This window comes from Ipomoea nil, unplaced genomic scaffold (assembly GCF_001879475.1).
Source record: "Ipomoea nil cultivar Tokyo-kokei standard unplaced genomic scaffold, Asagao_1.1 scaffold2761, whole genome shotgun sequence".
NCBI lineage: Eukaryota > Viridiplantae > Streptophyta > Magnoliopsida > Solanales > Convolvulaceae > Ipomoea > Ipomoea nil.
In genome coordinates this window covers 1,312,105-1,329,034 of record NW_017619189.1, presented here as the reverse complement: position 1 = coordinate 1,329,034, position 16,930 = coordinate 1,312,105, and the positions used below count along the sequence as shown (strand labels likewise).

Here is a 16,930-nt window from a genome sequence, read left to right as displayed (position 1 = left end):
GACCTTGGTTCATAGCATAATTTACCGTGAACATCTTAGTCTTACAAGGCATTTGGTAGGTGTTAAATAATAAATGATTGCAAGAAAAACACTCAACATTATTGCTTTAGAACTTTAGCCTTAAATAGGCCATACAAGAACAGAATATAGCTAAACAAAAGCAAATAAAAAAAACTCCTACAATAAAGGAGAGCCAATACATGTGCTAGTGTAAAACATAAAACTAAGCCAATACATGTGCTAGTGTAAAACATAAAACTAGGACAATTGTATTAATAATCTTACTGACTTAATTTATTCACCATTTCCTCCCTTAAATTGAAGATCTTCAGAAACTTTAATTTAAACAAATTCACACACTCCCAGCAGCTTCCTTATCTTCTTAACTGTAGATGTCTTGAGAGGGTTAGTCATAATGTCCGCAAGGTGGTCTTCACTTTCGCAGTAGAAAAGTTCAATTGTCCCATCTCTTGTGAGATCCCTAAGGAAATGAAATCTCATGTCAATGTGTTTGCTCATCCCATGTAAAACTAGATTTTTTTAAAGTAATTTTTTTTTTTTTTTTGGAATGACCCGTTAATATGGGAAAAGAAAAACTACCAAACTCTAATAGTAAAGGCCCCAAAGGCGTCGGCCTCTAGGAGCGAAGCAACGCTACCCGGAGGGGAGTCAAGAATTGTCGTCCCCTAGTCAGTTGTTTGGCCAATGTTGGCTAGGTGGTCCGCGCACTTATTCCCTTCCCTCAACGTGTGTTGGAAGATGATGTCGTCAAAGTGCTTTGCAAGGAATTTGCAGTCATTAATCAATATCGACGCATTTGTCATGTCCTCGTCCGTGTCACGCATTACAGCAACCACCGATTCAGAATCTAACTCAAAGATCACTCTATTAACCCCCCTTGCTTTTGCCAGCCGGAGACCTTTCCTTAGGCCCCACAGCTCCGCAAAAAAGCTATTAAAAAACCCAATTTTGACCGTAAAGCCAAAGATCCAGTTTCCCGTGGTGGTTCCGCGTCAGCCCTCCTGCACTAGCAAGGCCCAATGCTTTTTTGAAAGCTCCATCTGTATTTATTTTAACCCACCCCTCATTAGACTGGTGCCAGGAGATCCAAGCATTTCTGTCCTTATCGCCCAGATTTTTCCAAGTCATCGTAGCCATGGTAGCTTCTGTTAAGTCCGCCACCTGGTGACTATTACTGCTAAAAGAACAAGGTTTCTGACCAAAGACTCGTCTATTTCGGGCCTTCCAAAGAACCCAACACGTATAAGCGAAAGTTGTTTGCCATAGATTCCATTTCATGCTTAACTTGGATGAGCAGTTAGTCTTCAGCCAGCTCGTCACCCCTTGCGGGATTCCATATCGGAAATAGCTCGGGTGATACGTCCTTCGCCAAATAGCTTTCGCGATGTCGCAATCCATCAGAATGTGCCCAATCGACTCATCGTCCTTGCCACACGCCGAGTAGCCACTGTCGTCCGCCAACCCCCTGTTATGCCTCACAGAATTGGTGAGCAACTTGCCATTCGTTGAAAGCCAAATAAACAATTTGCACTGTTCCAACACCCGCGCCTAGAATAAACTTAAAACCTTCTTGGACAGAAAACATACCAGAGGAGGAACCTGGCCAGTAGAGAACGTCTTGTGCTTGATCGTTGCATGGAATAGGGATGGTTCTGATGGAGTTGACCAAATCGCTCGGCAGGAAATTACTCAACCTATCAAAATCCCAAGAATGTTTAGGCAAGATAAAGTCGCATACCTTTGCATTGGCTACCTCATCGGTGATTTCTATGTCCTCCAGAAAACCAAGCGGTTTATCGGCCACCGACCAGTCAGACAAAAAATTTAGAGTTCTGCCATTGCCCACACGCCATGCAGATCCTAATTCGATGGTGGACCACCATCTTATGATGCTCCTCCAACACCATGAAGATTTCCTCGGATTTGGAGCGGTAAAAAAATTCCCATTTTTAACGTATTTTTCATTCATCACACAAACCCAAAGCTTGTCGTTACAAGTAGTCATCTGCCAGGCGAGTTTGGCCAAGAGAGCCTCATTGAAGTTTGAACACCTGCTCAAACCATCTGCTCACTTTCACACTAGCCATAAGGACATTCCGTCTTCTCCCCAAGCTTCGTATGGCCGAGTTCAGTTCCCGAATCGTACCGATGGAGTCACTTTCGACTATTAACCACCCAACGCCATGAAACACTGCCATGCGAAGCCCTTCAGGCACCGCCCATGCTTCAGCTTCCTCTACCGAGCAAGACCCAATGTTGTGTGAGAAACCTCTGAGCCAATTGCCCCTATTGTCTCGTAGCACGCCTCCACAGCCTGCCCATCTCGTAGGACCCTTACAGCTTCCATCAACATTCAACTTGATCCACCCCGCATCAGGCTTTCCCCAAGCAGTATCCGTGGCTTGTTGTCCTCCTTGTTGTCTCGTAGGCGTCCATCTCTTTCGGAATGCGGCCTTTATCTCCTCGCACTGGATTCGAATCCAATGGTGGCGAAAGGCCAGGTTGGTAGTTTTCCCCTCAAACACTCTCGCGTTACGCCATCTCCAGCACCACCACAGCGTGATCCCAAAAGTTACCTGCCAATCCTCTGGAAAGCCCCCACGAGCTCCTGCCTTCAGATGGGTGGCCAGCCAATTCCCCCAATCTTTCGCTTTGAGCGACTGCACTGTCGCCGGAGGAAGCAACGCCTCCCATAGACCATCAACTGCCATACAATCCCTGAAGATGTGGATTAGTGATTCCGATTTACCTGCACAAATAGAACACGATTGGTCAGCCGTGAAATGTCTTGCGAACCTCTCTACATTTGTCAGCACTTTCCCGTGTTTCACCAGCCAAAGGAAATGAACCATTTTGCTGGGTATTTTAATTACCCAAATGGTTTTCCAATCGTGATCAGCAACAAGCGTATGCTCCGCCTCCATTACTTCATAAGAAGACCAGATGGAGAAGTTCCCGCTCATTTCTTTGCTCCATCCCCAGAAGTCCTCCTCATCGTCATCCTCCAAGACAACGTGTGCATTAATCCTCGCCATCCAGTCGGCACTTAGTGTTCCTTCCAACATTTCCCACTTCCATCCACGTCCATGCTCCCAATAATCAGCCACATTCGCGTAGAGTTCCAGGAGGGGAAGTTGGATGCGGATGTGGTTGAAAAGCCTGTGGTCCGTCACCCAACAATCCATTCGAAACTTCGTCTTTTGGCCATTTTGGACTACCCTGATTATGCCCTGGTCTAGGACAGGAGAGGCCTTAGCAATCCCTTTCCACACATTTGATGATTTGCCCTTAGCAGTTGCAACCTTCCGACGCTCAGTCGAGGTGTATTTACCTTTCAAGACTTGCACCCAGCTGGACTCAAGTTCCATCATCATGCGCCAACCTAGCTTTGCCATGAAGGCCAGGTTAACCTTCTGAAAGTTGCGTAGCCCTAGTCCCCGCATCTCCTTTGGACGCGTCATCATCTCCCACCTGACCAGGCTTGTTGCCTTATTTGCGCCAACTCCACCCCAAATGAATCTCCGGATTGTCTGCTCTAGTTTGTCACAAATACTTTTGGGCAACCACATTGTTTGCATGGTGTAAATAGGCATATCACTGAGGACCGCCTTTGCCATCGTCCTTCTTCCTACCAACGTCAACGACTTCGCCTTCCAACCTTCTAGACGGGCTGTTACTCTCTCGAGGAGGCCAGCGTGTGTCCCTTGCGTAACCCTTCCGTGGACCGAAGGTACACCAAGGTATCAGCTCAAATCCGACGTTGAGGTTATGTTGAGAGCGTTTGAAATTTCCTCTGCCAGGCTAGCATTTGTGTTCTTTGAGAAGAAGACGTGAGATTTGCTAAAGCTAACTTTCTGTCCCGAAACCCTACCAAAAAAAAAAAAAAATTAAGCAACGCAAAATAATGGCAACCTGGTCGGCTGGTCCATGGTGGCTTCAGAAAAAAAAAACACCATGTCGTCAGCAAAGCACAAATGAGAAAGAACTGGACTTGAAGGTGCCAAACGGATCCCTTTCCATGACCACTTAGCGACCTCGGCGGAGATAATCTGGCAAAGTCGTTCAATGCAGAGCACAAAAAGAGTCGGAGACATTGCATCCCCTTAGCGGATTCCTCTCCCTGGTCTAAACTGCTCAGTACTTGACCCGTTCCAAGCTATGGACATGTTGGCCGTACGGACGCATTCCATGATTGCTCGTACCCAACTGTTGGCAAAACTTGCATCAATAAGAGTATCGTTAATAAACTCCGAGGATAAGCGATCGTAAGCTTTTTCTAGGTCGATTTTGATAGGCATAAGACCCGTTTTCCCTTTTTTTTTTTTTGTGCACATGAAGTGAAGGACTTCTTGGAACACGATTACGTTGTCCGTAATCTATCTTCCTGGTACGAACGAACTTTGGAATAGTCCAACGAGCCCTAGGAGAATAAGTTTAAGACGGTTAGTGATGGTTTTAGTTATCACTTTATACGAGACGTTGCACAGGCTTATAGGTCTGAACAGCTTGATAGTCTTCGACATTTGAACCTTAGGAATGACCACAAGAATGGTGTCATTAAGATTGTCAGGAAGTCTACCCGTCTCAAAGACAGTGTTCACTAACTCAAACACGTTGTCACCCACAACGTCCCACATTTGTTGATAGAACGCAAGGTGGAACCCATCCGGCCCCGGTGCCTTCATCGGGTTCATATCAAACACTGCAGCCTTGACTTCATCTTTATCAAGTTTCCTGTTGAAAACCTGCCAGTCCACGGTCCTCAGCTTAGGAAAAAGACCCCTCGGGGCCTCCGTGGCATTCTCGTTTGGTTCCACCCTAAACAAGTTCATGTAAAACTCCTGGACGAGCTGTCGGAGAGGTTTCTCCTCGCTAATCCACTCTCCTATTTCGTCTTTTAAGCCCCGGATTCTGTTTCGCGCCCGGTGAATCAGCGTGGCGGCGTGGTAATACTTGGTATTTCTGTCACCAGATACTATCTAGTCCTCCCGCGACCGCTGGAACCACATAAGTTCCTCCTGATAGAGCACTTCTTTAAGCTCGCCTTGAAGTTTCTTTTCAAGCTTCCACAGGCCCCTATGAAACGAGACCGCCAAATTCCGCTGGATCCCTTCAATTCGGGACAACAGAATATTCTTCATGTTCGTGATGTTGCCAAAAATCTCCTTGTTCCACTTTACCAAGTCCGCCTGTACTCTGCCAATATTAACTTGCCAGCTTGATAATGGGTTCCATGCCCTATTAATTACCCCACTGAAATTGGAGTTGGTAAACCAAGCAGCCTGGAGTTTGAACTGGCCACTTCTGCCCCCTCTGTTCCTTGCCAAAGTATGAAGCAGAAGGGGTGAGTGCCACTTCTGCCCCCGCGGTAGGTGCTTCACGTGGGCCTCAGGAAAGCGTTGTCTCCACTCCATATTACACATAGCCCGACCCAGCCTTGCCCCTTTAGCCGAGGATGAACCCGTTCCTCGTGTCCAAGTTAAACGTGGCCTGCAGAATCCAAGATCTATGAGCTCTTCGCTATTGATCCAGTCCACAAACTTTGCACTCCTCGGCGTCGAATAAGCATTATATATCAAGGTCTCCGCTTGGCAAGTGACGGCATTAAAGTCCTCTGCGACAAACCACGGTCCGGGAATCACCCTCTTGTTCGCTTGGAACTCGTCCCATAAACGCCTCCTGAGATGATGCTCCGGACTGCAATACACGATAGCGAGGTGCCATGGCTCTTCTCCCCCTTCTTGCACCTGCAAAAGCACAAACTACGGGTGAGTAAAGAGGACGTCGATTTTGAGACTATTTTTCCAAAGAATCCAAATTCCTCCGCTGAAGTCGACGGCCTCAACTCGGACACACTCCTCATAGCCAAACTTGGAGTAGATCTCGGTGGCATGCGACCCGGACGCCTTCGGTTCTACTAACCCAACCAAACAAGGCTTATGGGTTTTGATTAAGTGTTTTAGAACGCGGTGGAAATCTCTTCCACCTGCACCCTGACAATTCCAGATGAGGCTGATCATCACAAAACCTGAAAAAAAAAAAAAAAAAAAAACAACCTAACAATGGCAAGAAAAAAAACAAACACACAGTTAATCAAGAGAAACGTCGTCGGCTTTCCCATCGGTAGTTCCCCCTGGATCTCCTTCAACCTCCATTACGGCATCGCCGTCCTCATCTAAATGTTCCGGTTTATCGCTGTGATGCTCCCCCATTTTTTCCACGATTCGCGAGGGACCTGCCAAGCTTGTCTGCACTGGAACAACTCTCTCTGATCGGATATGCTAGCCTCCTTGTGATCCAAGCACTACAACGTGCTCATCCTCCTCCGCCGCCCGACTTGGTCCACTTCTTTGAGCCTTGTGTGATCCATTTTCTTTTTCCTTCCCTTTGGCCGCACTCGTGGTGGTAGCCTCCTTCTGATTCGCTATCTGCTTCTCATGCACCACCACATTTGCCCTCCGCTGCCTCCTAGTGGTAGACACAGTTTGGCTTCCTTTCTTATTCTCTGCTGTCTGGATCGCCACCCTTTCATCCCCCCTTACAACATCCGCCATGTTCCCTGCCTCACCCTCCAGGCCATCCTCATCCCGCAACCCATCCAGTGGTTGAAACCATGACTGACCTTGGCTCTTCGCTACCTCTCCCGTACGTTGATCACGTGCCCCTAGTCTTTGAGTGTAGCACCTTTCCGGCTTGGTGACAACCATCCACGAACCGTAGGGTTTCGACGCCATCGCCTCCTCCACAGGGTTCTGCTTCGCTGCTGTTTTCACCAGCACTTCTTGGCTTACCTCAGTCTCAGATGGAGCATTGGTTACAATCGCTGGGCAAAAATCCTGGCTATGTCCATACGTCCCACAATTAAAACATACCAAGTGCAAGCCTTCATATGCAATGGAGCGACGTCTTCCTTTAAGCGTGAATCTGGACAGTAGAGGCTTGGTGATGTCAACCTTCACACAGATACGTGCGAACCTACCCCTGGATGCATGGCTTGTCGCGTGATCTACCCGCACTGGTTGTCCGATCTTATCGCCAACTTTCTTGAGGAAAATGCCGTTGTAGTACTCGATCGGGAGACAGGGGAACTGAACCTACACCAAGACTTTCTCAGTCTTATCCGCCATGGGATCGAAGTTTGGCCTCCATTCCTTAACGATCAGATAGTGATCGAGGATCATCCATTGCCCTTCGAATTTGGCGTAGTCGAGGTCATCTCTGGATCCAAACTTGACGAGGAAGTAGTCGTTGTCGATCGCCACCATTTCAAAGCTTCCTTTCGGCCTCCATAATGCGCAGAGCTTCCTCATCAGGAACGAATATCCTACGCGTTTGCCCCACACCTTTATGATTAGTGCTTGTCCACACGGTTCTCTAATCGCCGCCTTTTCCTCTTTGGTTAGCCTGATGATCGGACACAGAGGGTCATCTTCCTCCCTCTGCGAATCCTCATCCGAGGAGTCACCGTCGTCCTGATCACCTAGCGTCGGGTTAACGAACGCGATCGTCTTTCCCGCAACGGCATCTCTAAATGACAGCGATGGCGGTTCGCGCTTCTCCTGTTTCGGCATGGCCTCACCTTCCACCATCGCATCTAGTGGCGTCCCAGGAACCACCTCTGTTCTGCAATCGCCACCGCCTGCCCAGCATCATATTTCGACTTTTTGGTGCTCCGTTCGAATTTGGGTAATGACATGTTATTCACTTAGATTCGAACTACTTGTCTACTTTCATTCGGTTTAGACAAGGACGACTTCATCTTCGTTTGAGCAATGACAAAGATGAATTCCATTCTCAACTATGATGGAAGTCAATTTTTAATTAATTTTTAAATAACAAAATTAAAATAATAATAATAATAATATTATTATTATTATTATTGTTATTATTATTATATTAGTTTAATGACTTAATTATTTGACTTTTTTTTACAAAGGAACTGAATTGTGTAAATAATATTCATGAATAATACAAGTTAAAAATATAGGATAAGAAAAGATATCATTAAAAATAGATTAGTTTTCAAAAAAAAAAAAAAAAAAAAAAAAAGAAGATTAAATAATACAATAAATCAAATCTGTATTCCTTCCCCTATTTCAAACCCTTAATACTTCCAACAGTTCCAAGTTCATTGATAGTCTTACCTACAAGTTTAGGACAACCCTAAACCTAATTGTTACAGTGCAGTAGGTTTAGCAAAAGATTGGTATGCCCTTCAAATTTGATAAATATTGAGAAAATGACACTTTTCTCCCTAAATTATATGCTTATAGTACTTTTTCTATTTTAATTATTCATATATTTACACTAGCCCTTTAATTATTTTAAAAGTTGTGATTTTTTTATTGATATGTTAAATGAACATTTTTAGCCTTAAAATAAATATTTTATTTTTTTCTCCAACAAATTATTGTTTATATGTAAGGATGATTACGGTTCGATTCAAACTGAATCCGGACACTGTAGCAACCGAACTAATAGGTTCCGGTTATGATTCAAAACCAAAACTCAATATCAAGATTTCAGTTTATTAAAATCGAGAATCGGAATTGCTGGTTTCGGCTCTGAACCGGAAAAAAATATTAATTGTTAAATTTATAGTACGTATTTTACAAATAAAAGATTGAATTAAAAAAAATAGTTTGAACCAATGATTCAAACTGGATCCGGAACTGTGAACCGACGGTTTAAAATCGAGACCGAATAGCGATCATATCTACTTATATGTGAGAATTAGAATAAATGCAAAAAAGAACATGCCATATTTACAAATATTATAATTATAATTTTAAACTAATGTTAGTAGTTGTTCTGATTTCGAACCGCCAGTTTATAGTTTTGGATCCAGTTTGAACTGCTTGTTCAATTTTTTAAAAAATTGTATTTTCTATTTTTAAATAGTCTAAATTTTACAATTAATTTAATTTATTTTTTCCATCTTGCAATTTTAATAAATTGAAACCCAAATATTGGATATTCTAGTTCTAAATCGTAATTGGAACATTTCGGTTCGGTTGTTATAGTGTTCGGTTCAAATTCGAATCGAATCGTGATCATTTGTACATATAAGCAATAATTTGTTAGAGAATGAAAAAAAAATATTTTTTAAGGGTAAAAATGTCTATTTAACATATTGGGAGGAAAAATCGTCACTTTTAGAATGATTGCGGGGTTAATGTGAATATATGAATAATTCACGAATGAAAAGTGCTATAAGCATATAATTCATGGATAAAAAAGTGTCATTTTCTCTAAATTAGTTTTTTTTTTTTTAATTTGATAAAGATTTAATGACCGATTTGGTCCTCGACTATCGTCCTTATCAAATTAAGTTCTCAACTTTGAAAATTTTACCCAATTTTGTTTTTCCGTCAATTTGAGTCGTAGGATGATAATGGACGACGAAATTAAATAACACTTTCAAAGTTGATGTTTTAATTTAGTAAAGATGATAATTAAAAATCAAATCGGTAATTTTGTTATAATCAAGGGACTAAATAGGTAATTAATTCTTTGATAAATTATTGTAGTGAGATTTTGTTAGGCGAACGACAATCGAACGGTTCTATTATGACACGTCACTTTAGCTATTGTCGGTTAGCCATTAATTGTGTTAGTGGAGGTTTGGGTTCAGTGCTTATGCTACGGTGGAGAAGAAGAAATAAATGTTTTTTTAAAAAGAAGGAAAAGAAAGAAGAAAGAAACTAATTCATTAGATTATAATTTAAAATGTTTACAATAAAGTTCGATAGAATTGTAAGTCATTTTATGACATAGAAATAACTTTTCTAGCAATGGTACAAGAATAGTAAATGTTTACAATGCATGGTAAGTGTTAGGCGTCGACCTGCCGCCTAACGTATCACCATAATCGGTGGCATAGGCCGGCGACCAGCCGGCTAAGTGGCTGACTAGGCTGCCTAAGCGTCGTCTAGGCCGTCTAGGCACTGACCGTCTAGGTCTCCTAGGTACCGACTAAGCCGCTTAGTTGACTAATTAGCTATTGTTTTTTTTTAATGGCTGATTAGACAAGACTGACTCCGAATGAATATACACCACCTGAGCATCCTTTTCTATTTTTTTGTCCATTGACAATATCCCCTTAGAAATATTTGTGAGAAATTTGTCCATTAACAAATGGGTTTGTTAAATCCTTTTTTTGTCTTGGTGACGATCTCACCTGACAAATTATTATGTGGATTATATAAAAATATATTTTTAATGTATTAAAAGTACATTATTTGTATATTTAATGTACATTATATAAAATAATATACTTTTAAAACTCAAAGAATGTACTTTTCTTGAATATAAGTTACATAAAAATACTAAAAGTACATTATTTGTGTACGAAATGTACATTATTTGATAATATACAAAATAATGTATTTTTAGTATTCAAATAATGTACTTTATGTACAAAAATAATACACTTTTTATTTATAGTCCATCCAATAATGCTCCATCTCACCTCTCAAATAACCCATGATTGTTTTTTTTTTTTTTTTTTTTTTTGGGTTAAGATCAAAATCTTGAATTGCTGAACTGAAGAAGAGAAAGAAAATATGGGTCAGATCTAACTGTTCGGTTAGTCGTTTGAATTGTTATTCTAGATTATAGACATGTTGTGAGATTGTGCTATTATTTTGTTAAAAATTGATCAGTTAAAATTGTAACGAGTCAGAAAGAAAGTTGTTGTTGTTTTTTTTTTTTTTTTTTTTTTTTTTTTTTTTTTTTTTTTTTTAAAGAAACCTGAAACTTTATTAGAATAGGTCCAATAATTAAAAAAAAAAATAAAGAATTGGTCCAATTTTATATTTATCCTTTCAATTTACTAATTAATTTCTTTTACCATTTATATAAAAGTCCAAATTAGCATATCGTCATGCTCAATGATTGCTAGGGTTTCAAAAAGTGTACCCAATATATAACTCTTTGATTAGGTTATCGAAGGGTTAACACAAATACACAATATATAGAGACTTGATGCATCAATGCTAATATAACATGAAAAGCTAGATCTCACAAATGGATCAAGGGTGACAATAAGTGAAAGTGAAACACACATTATTTTTAAGTAGAAATTTGAAAGGGAAAAATTATTTCTTATTGAGCGATATTAATTAAGTTACATTATTTGTTGTAGGCACATGTACAAGCTTTGAGACAATAATGTATCACACTATTAAAGGAGAATGGTTTTGGAGATGGAACTCTGTGTACTACTATGAGAATTCTTGAAGTTGAGAAGATAGTGGATAATGAAGTGATATATATGGTATTAATAGGAGTGGAATCCCTTGTACATTAATGTTGCAGATAATTCTTTGAAAATTTGGCAACTTAATTGAACAAAATTAATTGTTGAAAATAATTAAGCATAACCCCGGCCCTCCTAGAGGCATTATGCAGTTATATTATTGTGGATGGTAGGAGTGTATGACAATATCTAATATTTTGGGTAGTCTTTTTGGTCCTATTAATATCATGATAACCAATTATTTCGTGATATCATAATATGCAAAAACTGTCCTCAAATAGTTTAGTGATATGATCGAAAGGTTCAATGTGGACGTAGTGCTTCAACAAATACTTAAGTTCGAATTCTCAATGGAAAGATATCAATCTTATGACAAGAAACAAACATTCAAATTAAACTATATATATATATATATATATATATATATATATATATATATATATACATATATATATATATATATATATATATATATATATATATATATATATATATATATATATATCACTAAAACAAATCGATTTAACTGTATTTCTTTCACAATCTCCATGATGAGAAGATGAGGAACCCTCAGACTTAGGGTTTAAACCTAATATGCAAAATAAAAAAAAAATAAAAAAAAAAAAACTTTTTTATACCAAACCATCCAGTACAACTGACATTGATCAACCATGTGCATGCACATACCATTAACTAAGACTACAAATTAAACTCTACTAATATAATTATGCGCACATGAATTATAAATATAGCTTTTTGCATAATATACTCTTTTAGATCTCTTTTATTCTGTCTTTTTTTTCTCCTTTAAATATCAAGATTACCACTTCTATTGGCGTTCATCATTGCACAATCAATTCATCGAGTAAGAGCTGTCCAACTAATCTAAAATAAGTTAATAAATTTTATTCAATTGATCAATTAACTTAAAATAAGTTAAGAAATTTTGGTTTGCTTTACTAGCAGTCAGCTAAGACCATTTCGAGATTTGCCCCATCCATCAAGTATCCAAGGCACAAGCAATGAAAAGCGCTCACGTATAGAGTTCAAACTTATCATTATATTGCACAATTAAAAAATTAAAAGTACAATAAACTTGTCCACAAATGATGATATTAAATCCCTTGTCCCGAACCCCCTTACTTGGCCGACAGAATTTGTGGAGGTTGTAAATCACAATGATTTAACAGTTCATTAAGTGAGAGGATTTGTGTTTGGTGCCCACAATGATCCCATCACATTAAGTGTAATTCCATACTACCACAACCAGAAACTTATCCTGCATTTTTTTTTTCTTTTTTTTTTTTACAATATGCTATCTAAGAACTAATTTTGCTACCTTAGTAATGGATGCCAGCTTTAATTCATTTGTTTGATATTAAATCTTAATAATACATTGACCAACTGGGTAGAGTAGGCTCATTAAATTCAGATTCCAGAATGCTAAGTCGGTGCTAGTGGAGAAAGTCCAAAGTATTCTATCATCTGACCTGGCTTCACATCCATTCACAGACCTACACCAATCATTTTTTTTTTTAAAATAATATTTATTCAATTATACTCTCATTTTATCTTTTACTCCCCAACTTATTGGCTGATTGATAATTTCAAGAATGATTCTTTTTTTTTTTTTTCCTATTCGACGTATTAATACAAGTTATGTGACGAGAATATTTAGTCTAAAAAATACAAATGATATTTTTTTTTTAATAATTCTATTGTATAAAATTTTTAATTTTGAAGTGTTATATATGCTTAATTAATATGAGGCACTTCTGTGTTCAGAGTAGTAGGTAGAACAATATTAAAATTTTAAATATGCTTGCATGTGAGAAGGATAAGAGTGATAGAAATTGAAATCACATTTACTATATTGTCTAAAAAAGTGCTCCGTATAGTATAATTTATTAATAAGTGGAGCCAATGATAAAATTACTCTTTAAAATAAAATTACTTTTTAGCATTGACTACTATCGAGTCAAAATATATTTTAATTATATTTGGTTAAATATATATATATATATATATATATATATATATATATATATATATATATATATATATATATCTGACTAATGCAGCAAATCATCTTGCTAATATTGCATGTAGAGTAGTGCCCGCACAGACTTAACGTAATGGTTCAGTAGACAATATTTGGAAGAACATACCAAGGTTCGAACCTCGATCTGTAGCCGCAGTGTGGTTGTGCGGGAATTATGTCTAAAGTGGACAATAAAGTTACAAATTCGATTCTTAGTAAGAACAATCTATTGACTTTCGTAAGACAAAATTGTGGTCATTTACCAGTTAGAGTCTCAAGATGACTGTGTGTTCTTTCGTTGAAAAAAAAAAAAAGACTAATGACCATAGTCACCTATTTTTTTAATCTAAATTTATTTATTTAATTTACTTCCGAAGCTTCTAAAATATTACTGAGACAAGGATGGGTTTATTGACAAGAGTCAAAGACAGGCCACATGGGACATGGTTCATAAGTTCATTTGGTCCTACATGAAACATGATGATTGATGCTGAAAACACTAATTTAGTCTGTGGTTCTATATATATATATATATATATATATATATATATATATATATATATATATATATATATTTTGTTGGGTAATAAGGTGGAAAATCCCAAAATAATAATAATCCTACGGAAAGATTAATATTATATGGGAAAAACATAAAAACTAGGAAGGAAAGGTTTAGCACACCTCTCTTTATATAGGGATGTTGGAGTGTTAGCATTCAAGATGGCCAATTTGCACACCCCGCGCGAAAGAGCCTCTATGCTATACAATTCTACTAGCTTTAAAAGAGCTCATGTATATAAGGGGGGCAAATCTTGTTTCGAAACCAATGTGGGACAAAGTCCACTATTTTCCCTTCATTTCCCAATTCAAATGGGTCTACTTTGAGAATCAATATCTCATTCACCCATTATCCGTTTTGAGCGTACAATATATCAATCTCTTCGTCTTACTACGAAGAATCCGAATCCACTTTGACCCGACCCAAATCAGAAGTGGACCCCACTGATAATTGTACCACAAAATAGCCACTTAATATGCCATTTTATGTCATTTTAAGCTAATTTTCCCAACAATATATATATATATATATGTTTGTGTGTGTGTAACATGCAACACTAATGTTGGATGCACATAAAGATTTATAAAAAATAAATAAATAAAAAATCTAATAAGATGTAAATCCACATCAATATATCTTACATTGAGTATAATATAAAAATAAATAGGTAATGCAATATAATATTCACACAATACACAACACAAATCCTACACTTTATTTTTTCACTTATATTTTGTAATTGTTGCAAGAAAAATTGATTTTTTCACTTATATTTTGTAATTGTTGCAAGAAAAATTGATACCGATCAACACTGTAAACTTTCTCAATGTATTATACATGTTTCCAAAAGGCTGAACCCCAACCCGACAGAACATCTGCGCATAAAGAACCCCGCTCACTTTGAGAGGTGGCTCCCACACTGCCGCTGTTGAGACTCAATCCCTGGTTATTCTTCTAAAGCTTCACCTTTGTGACCAGTTGAGCTGCCCATACGAGTAAAAATAATTTTATGCTATATATACTAGTATGGTTTGCTTTAATTCCAGCCCGCATGGGCAGCTCAGTTGGTCATAAGGGTGAAATTTTAGAACAATGATTCGTGACCTCTCAAAGTGAGGGGCCTCATTGTGCACGCAAAATGTGTAAAGGTCTAGTCTAGATACTCTGACGTAGGGGGCCCTTAGAGTTGAGGATTCAATCTTTTGGAAATAATGGTTTGCTTTGATTCCTTTAGATAGAGTTTACAAATTCATTATTAGTAGGAAATGAATATAAATCATTGTAAAGTTACGCCGCGTAAATTTGTGTATAAAATTAAATTTTGTATGCAAATAACACTTTTTATGCTAATGCTAGATTAATTTTTAACTTAATTTTTCGTCTAAACATACAACATTCTACGTGATTGATAAATTATTTTTTTGGGGAGAGGGGGGTTACCCAGCTAACGTTAGCGGACACTACAGTCCCAGTGTTCGCGCATAGAATGTCGGGAACTTCCGTCGGAGGGTGGTGGAAATCTATCCAGTCGCAGAGCCGTCGAGGAGCTTCTCCGGTTAGTCAGTCCGTCGCAGCTTTTTCTTCCCGGGGGATGTGTTCCACGATAGTTGACCAATCTTTCTTTAGCCAATTCCTGCACCAATTGATTAAAGTGCCGCAGTCCCCAAGAATAGCATGTATATAGCTATGGTATAAAAATGAATTTGGTAAAGGATTTTAAATATTTACTTTATTCATATCTCTCTATTTGTTGACTAAATTGAGATTTGTATAATAGTTTTGATATAGTGGTTCCTCATTTCATAAACGTTTCTTTTGTGAAACTCACTCATCTTGTTTGATTAATCTTATTAGTGTTGAGTTGGAACGCAAAAGACAACAAAAAGCACTCACTTATGAGTTTTCAAGTAAGTGCATTCTCAATGCTTCCAGAGATGTCTAAGTAATTACATTCTTAAGACTCAAATTTGAAATTTCTAGTTAAGTCGAAAGACACATGCCTCATCTCATTTTTATCTCATGAGTAACAATTGAACTACTTTAACCAACTTGATTGGTGCGAGTGGCCATACACTTGTCCCTTAAGAGGGATCGAAAGAAAAAAACTAAAAAAATTAATCTGCCACCTCTTTACCTTTAATTGGGCAGTACTTTATTAGGATACTAATAAAAATCTCTCATGGCCACCTCTTTACCTTCCCACTTTATTAGGAAACCTAATAAAAACCTCTCCATAAACTTTGTCAAAAGATAAAAAGACATTTCATTGGCAATTTAAGAGTTTTTTTTTACACTTTTGGTCCCACAATTATGGTGTCACTAACAACTTTGATCCATGACTTTTAAAACTTGTAGAATTGATTCAGGACTATGATTTTCTTAGTAAATTTGGTCCTTCTGGTACATTTTTCGTTCATTTTTTGCCAGAAAATTTTACTCCCCATTTTAACATGAGTAATATTGTCTTTTCCATCTCACAAACTAATGACATAAATAAATAAATAATTATACACAGTCAGTGGTACGGTGATTGAAATTTTAGGCTTAGACTTTGGTAGTTTAAAATTGTAGTATTGTAAAATTTTAGGCTAAAAATTATTGAGAAATTGCAGGCTTAGCTAAAAAAAATTGCCGTTTAGTAAGGAGGGTGAAATTGAAAGTGGAATTGGAATTGGGTGACTTTTAATTTCAATTTATGTCCTTAGTTTGTGAGATGAAAAAGAAAATATTACCCATGTTAAAATGATGAGTAACATTTTTCGGCAAAAATTGAACGGAAAATGCACCGGAAGGGCCAAATTTGTTAAAAAAAAGTCAATTTTACAAGTTTTAAAAGTCATGAATCAAAGTTGTTACTGACATTATAGTCGTGAGACCAAAAGTGCAAAAAAACTCGGCAATTTAACTTAGATTTATAAATTTAGATTTAGAAATTTTGGTTTCAAAAAAAAAAAAAAAAAAAAAAAAAAAACTTAGATTTAAAAAATGATGTTTCTACAGCACTTCTGATAATTGCGTTGTGTACTTATTAGTTATTACTGCAATCAGT

General features: G+C 38.0%; 3 protein-coding genes across 3 annotated transcripts; all 3 read right to left on the bottom strand.

Moving 5' to 3' along the window:
- Positions 1-686: 686 nt before the first annotated feature.
- On the bottom strand, positions 687-2,026 carry LOC109157030. The gene is made up of 3 exons (XM_019304914.1): positions 1,521-2,026; positions 1,082-1,486; positions 687-951 (listed from the first exon to the last, which is right to left on the bottom strand). The coding sequence occupies exons 1-3, from the start codon at positions 2,024-2,026 to the stop codon at positions 687-689; spliced, it is 1,176 nt and encodes a 391-aa protein (XP_019160459.1).
- Positions 2,027-5,000: 2,974 nt separating this feature from the next.
- Positions 5,001-6,233, bottom strand: LOC109157029. The gene is made up of 3 exons (XM_019304913.1): positions 6,126-6,233; positions 5,868-6,014; positions 5,001-5,768 (listed from the first exon to the last, which is right to left on the bottom strand). The coding sequence occupies exons 1-3, from the start codon at positions 6,231-6,233 to the stop codon at positions 5,001-5,003; spliced, it is 1,023 nt and encodes a 340-aa protein (XP_019160458.1).
- A 69-nt stretch (positions 6,234-6,302) lies between these two features.
- Positions 6,303-7,610, bottom strand: LOC109157027. The gene is made up of 2 exons (XM_019304912.1): positions 7,120-7,610; positions 6,303-6,945 (listed from the first exon to the last, which is right to left on the bottom strand). Exons 1-2 carry the CDS (start codon positions 7,608-7,610, stop codon positions 6,303-6,305), a joined length of 1,134 nt encoding a protein of 377 aa, XP_019160457.1.
- Positions 7,611-16,930: the final 9,320 nt, after the last annotated feature.

Bases quoted from the DNA above. Each gene is read 5' to 3' on its own strand.
- LOC109157030 (XM_019304914.1), bottom strand. From the start codon at position 2,026: ATGACTACTTGTAACGACAAGCTTTGGGTTTGTGTGATGAATGAAAAA. The intron at 1,487-1,520 runs GCAAGTTGCTCA...GAGGCATAACAG, and splicing joins TATTTGGCTTTCAACGAATG to GGGGTTGGCGGACGACAGTG. The intron at 952-1,081 runs GTGGGTTAAAAT...GTTTTTTAATAG, and splicing joins TGGCACCAGTCTAATGAGGG to CTTTTTTGCGGAGCTGTGGG.
- LOC109157029 (XM_019304913.1), bottom strand. From the start codon at position 6,233: ATGGGGGAGCATCACAGCGATAAACCGGAACATTTAGATGAGGACGGC. The intron at 6,015-6,125 runs GTTTCTCTTGAT...TGGAATTGTCAG, and splicing joins CCGATGGGAAAGCCGACGAC to GGTGCAGGTGGAAGAGATTT. The intron at 5,769-5,867 runs GTTGAGGCCGTC...GTGCTTTTGCAG, and splicing joins GCTATGAGGAGTGTGTCCGA to GTGCAAGAAGGGGGAGAAGA.
- LOC109157027 (XM_019304912.1), bottom strand. From the start codon at position 7,610: ATGGTGGAAGGTGAGGCCATGCCGAAACAGGAGAAGCGCGAACCGCCA. The intron at 6,946-7,119 runs GTAGGTTCAGTT...TCTACTGTCCAG, and splicing joins AAGACTGAGAAAGTCTTGGT to ATTCACGCTTAAAGGAAGAC.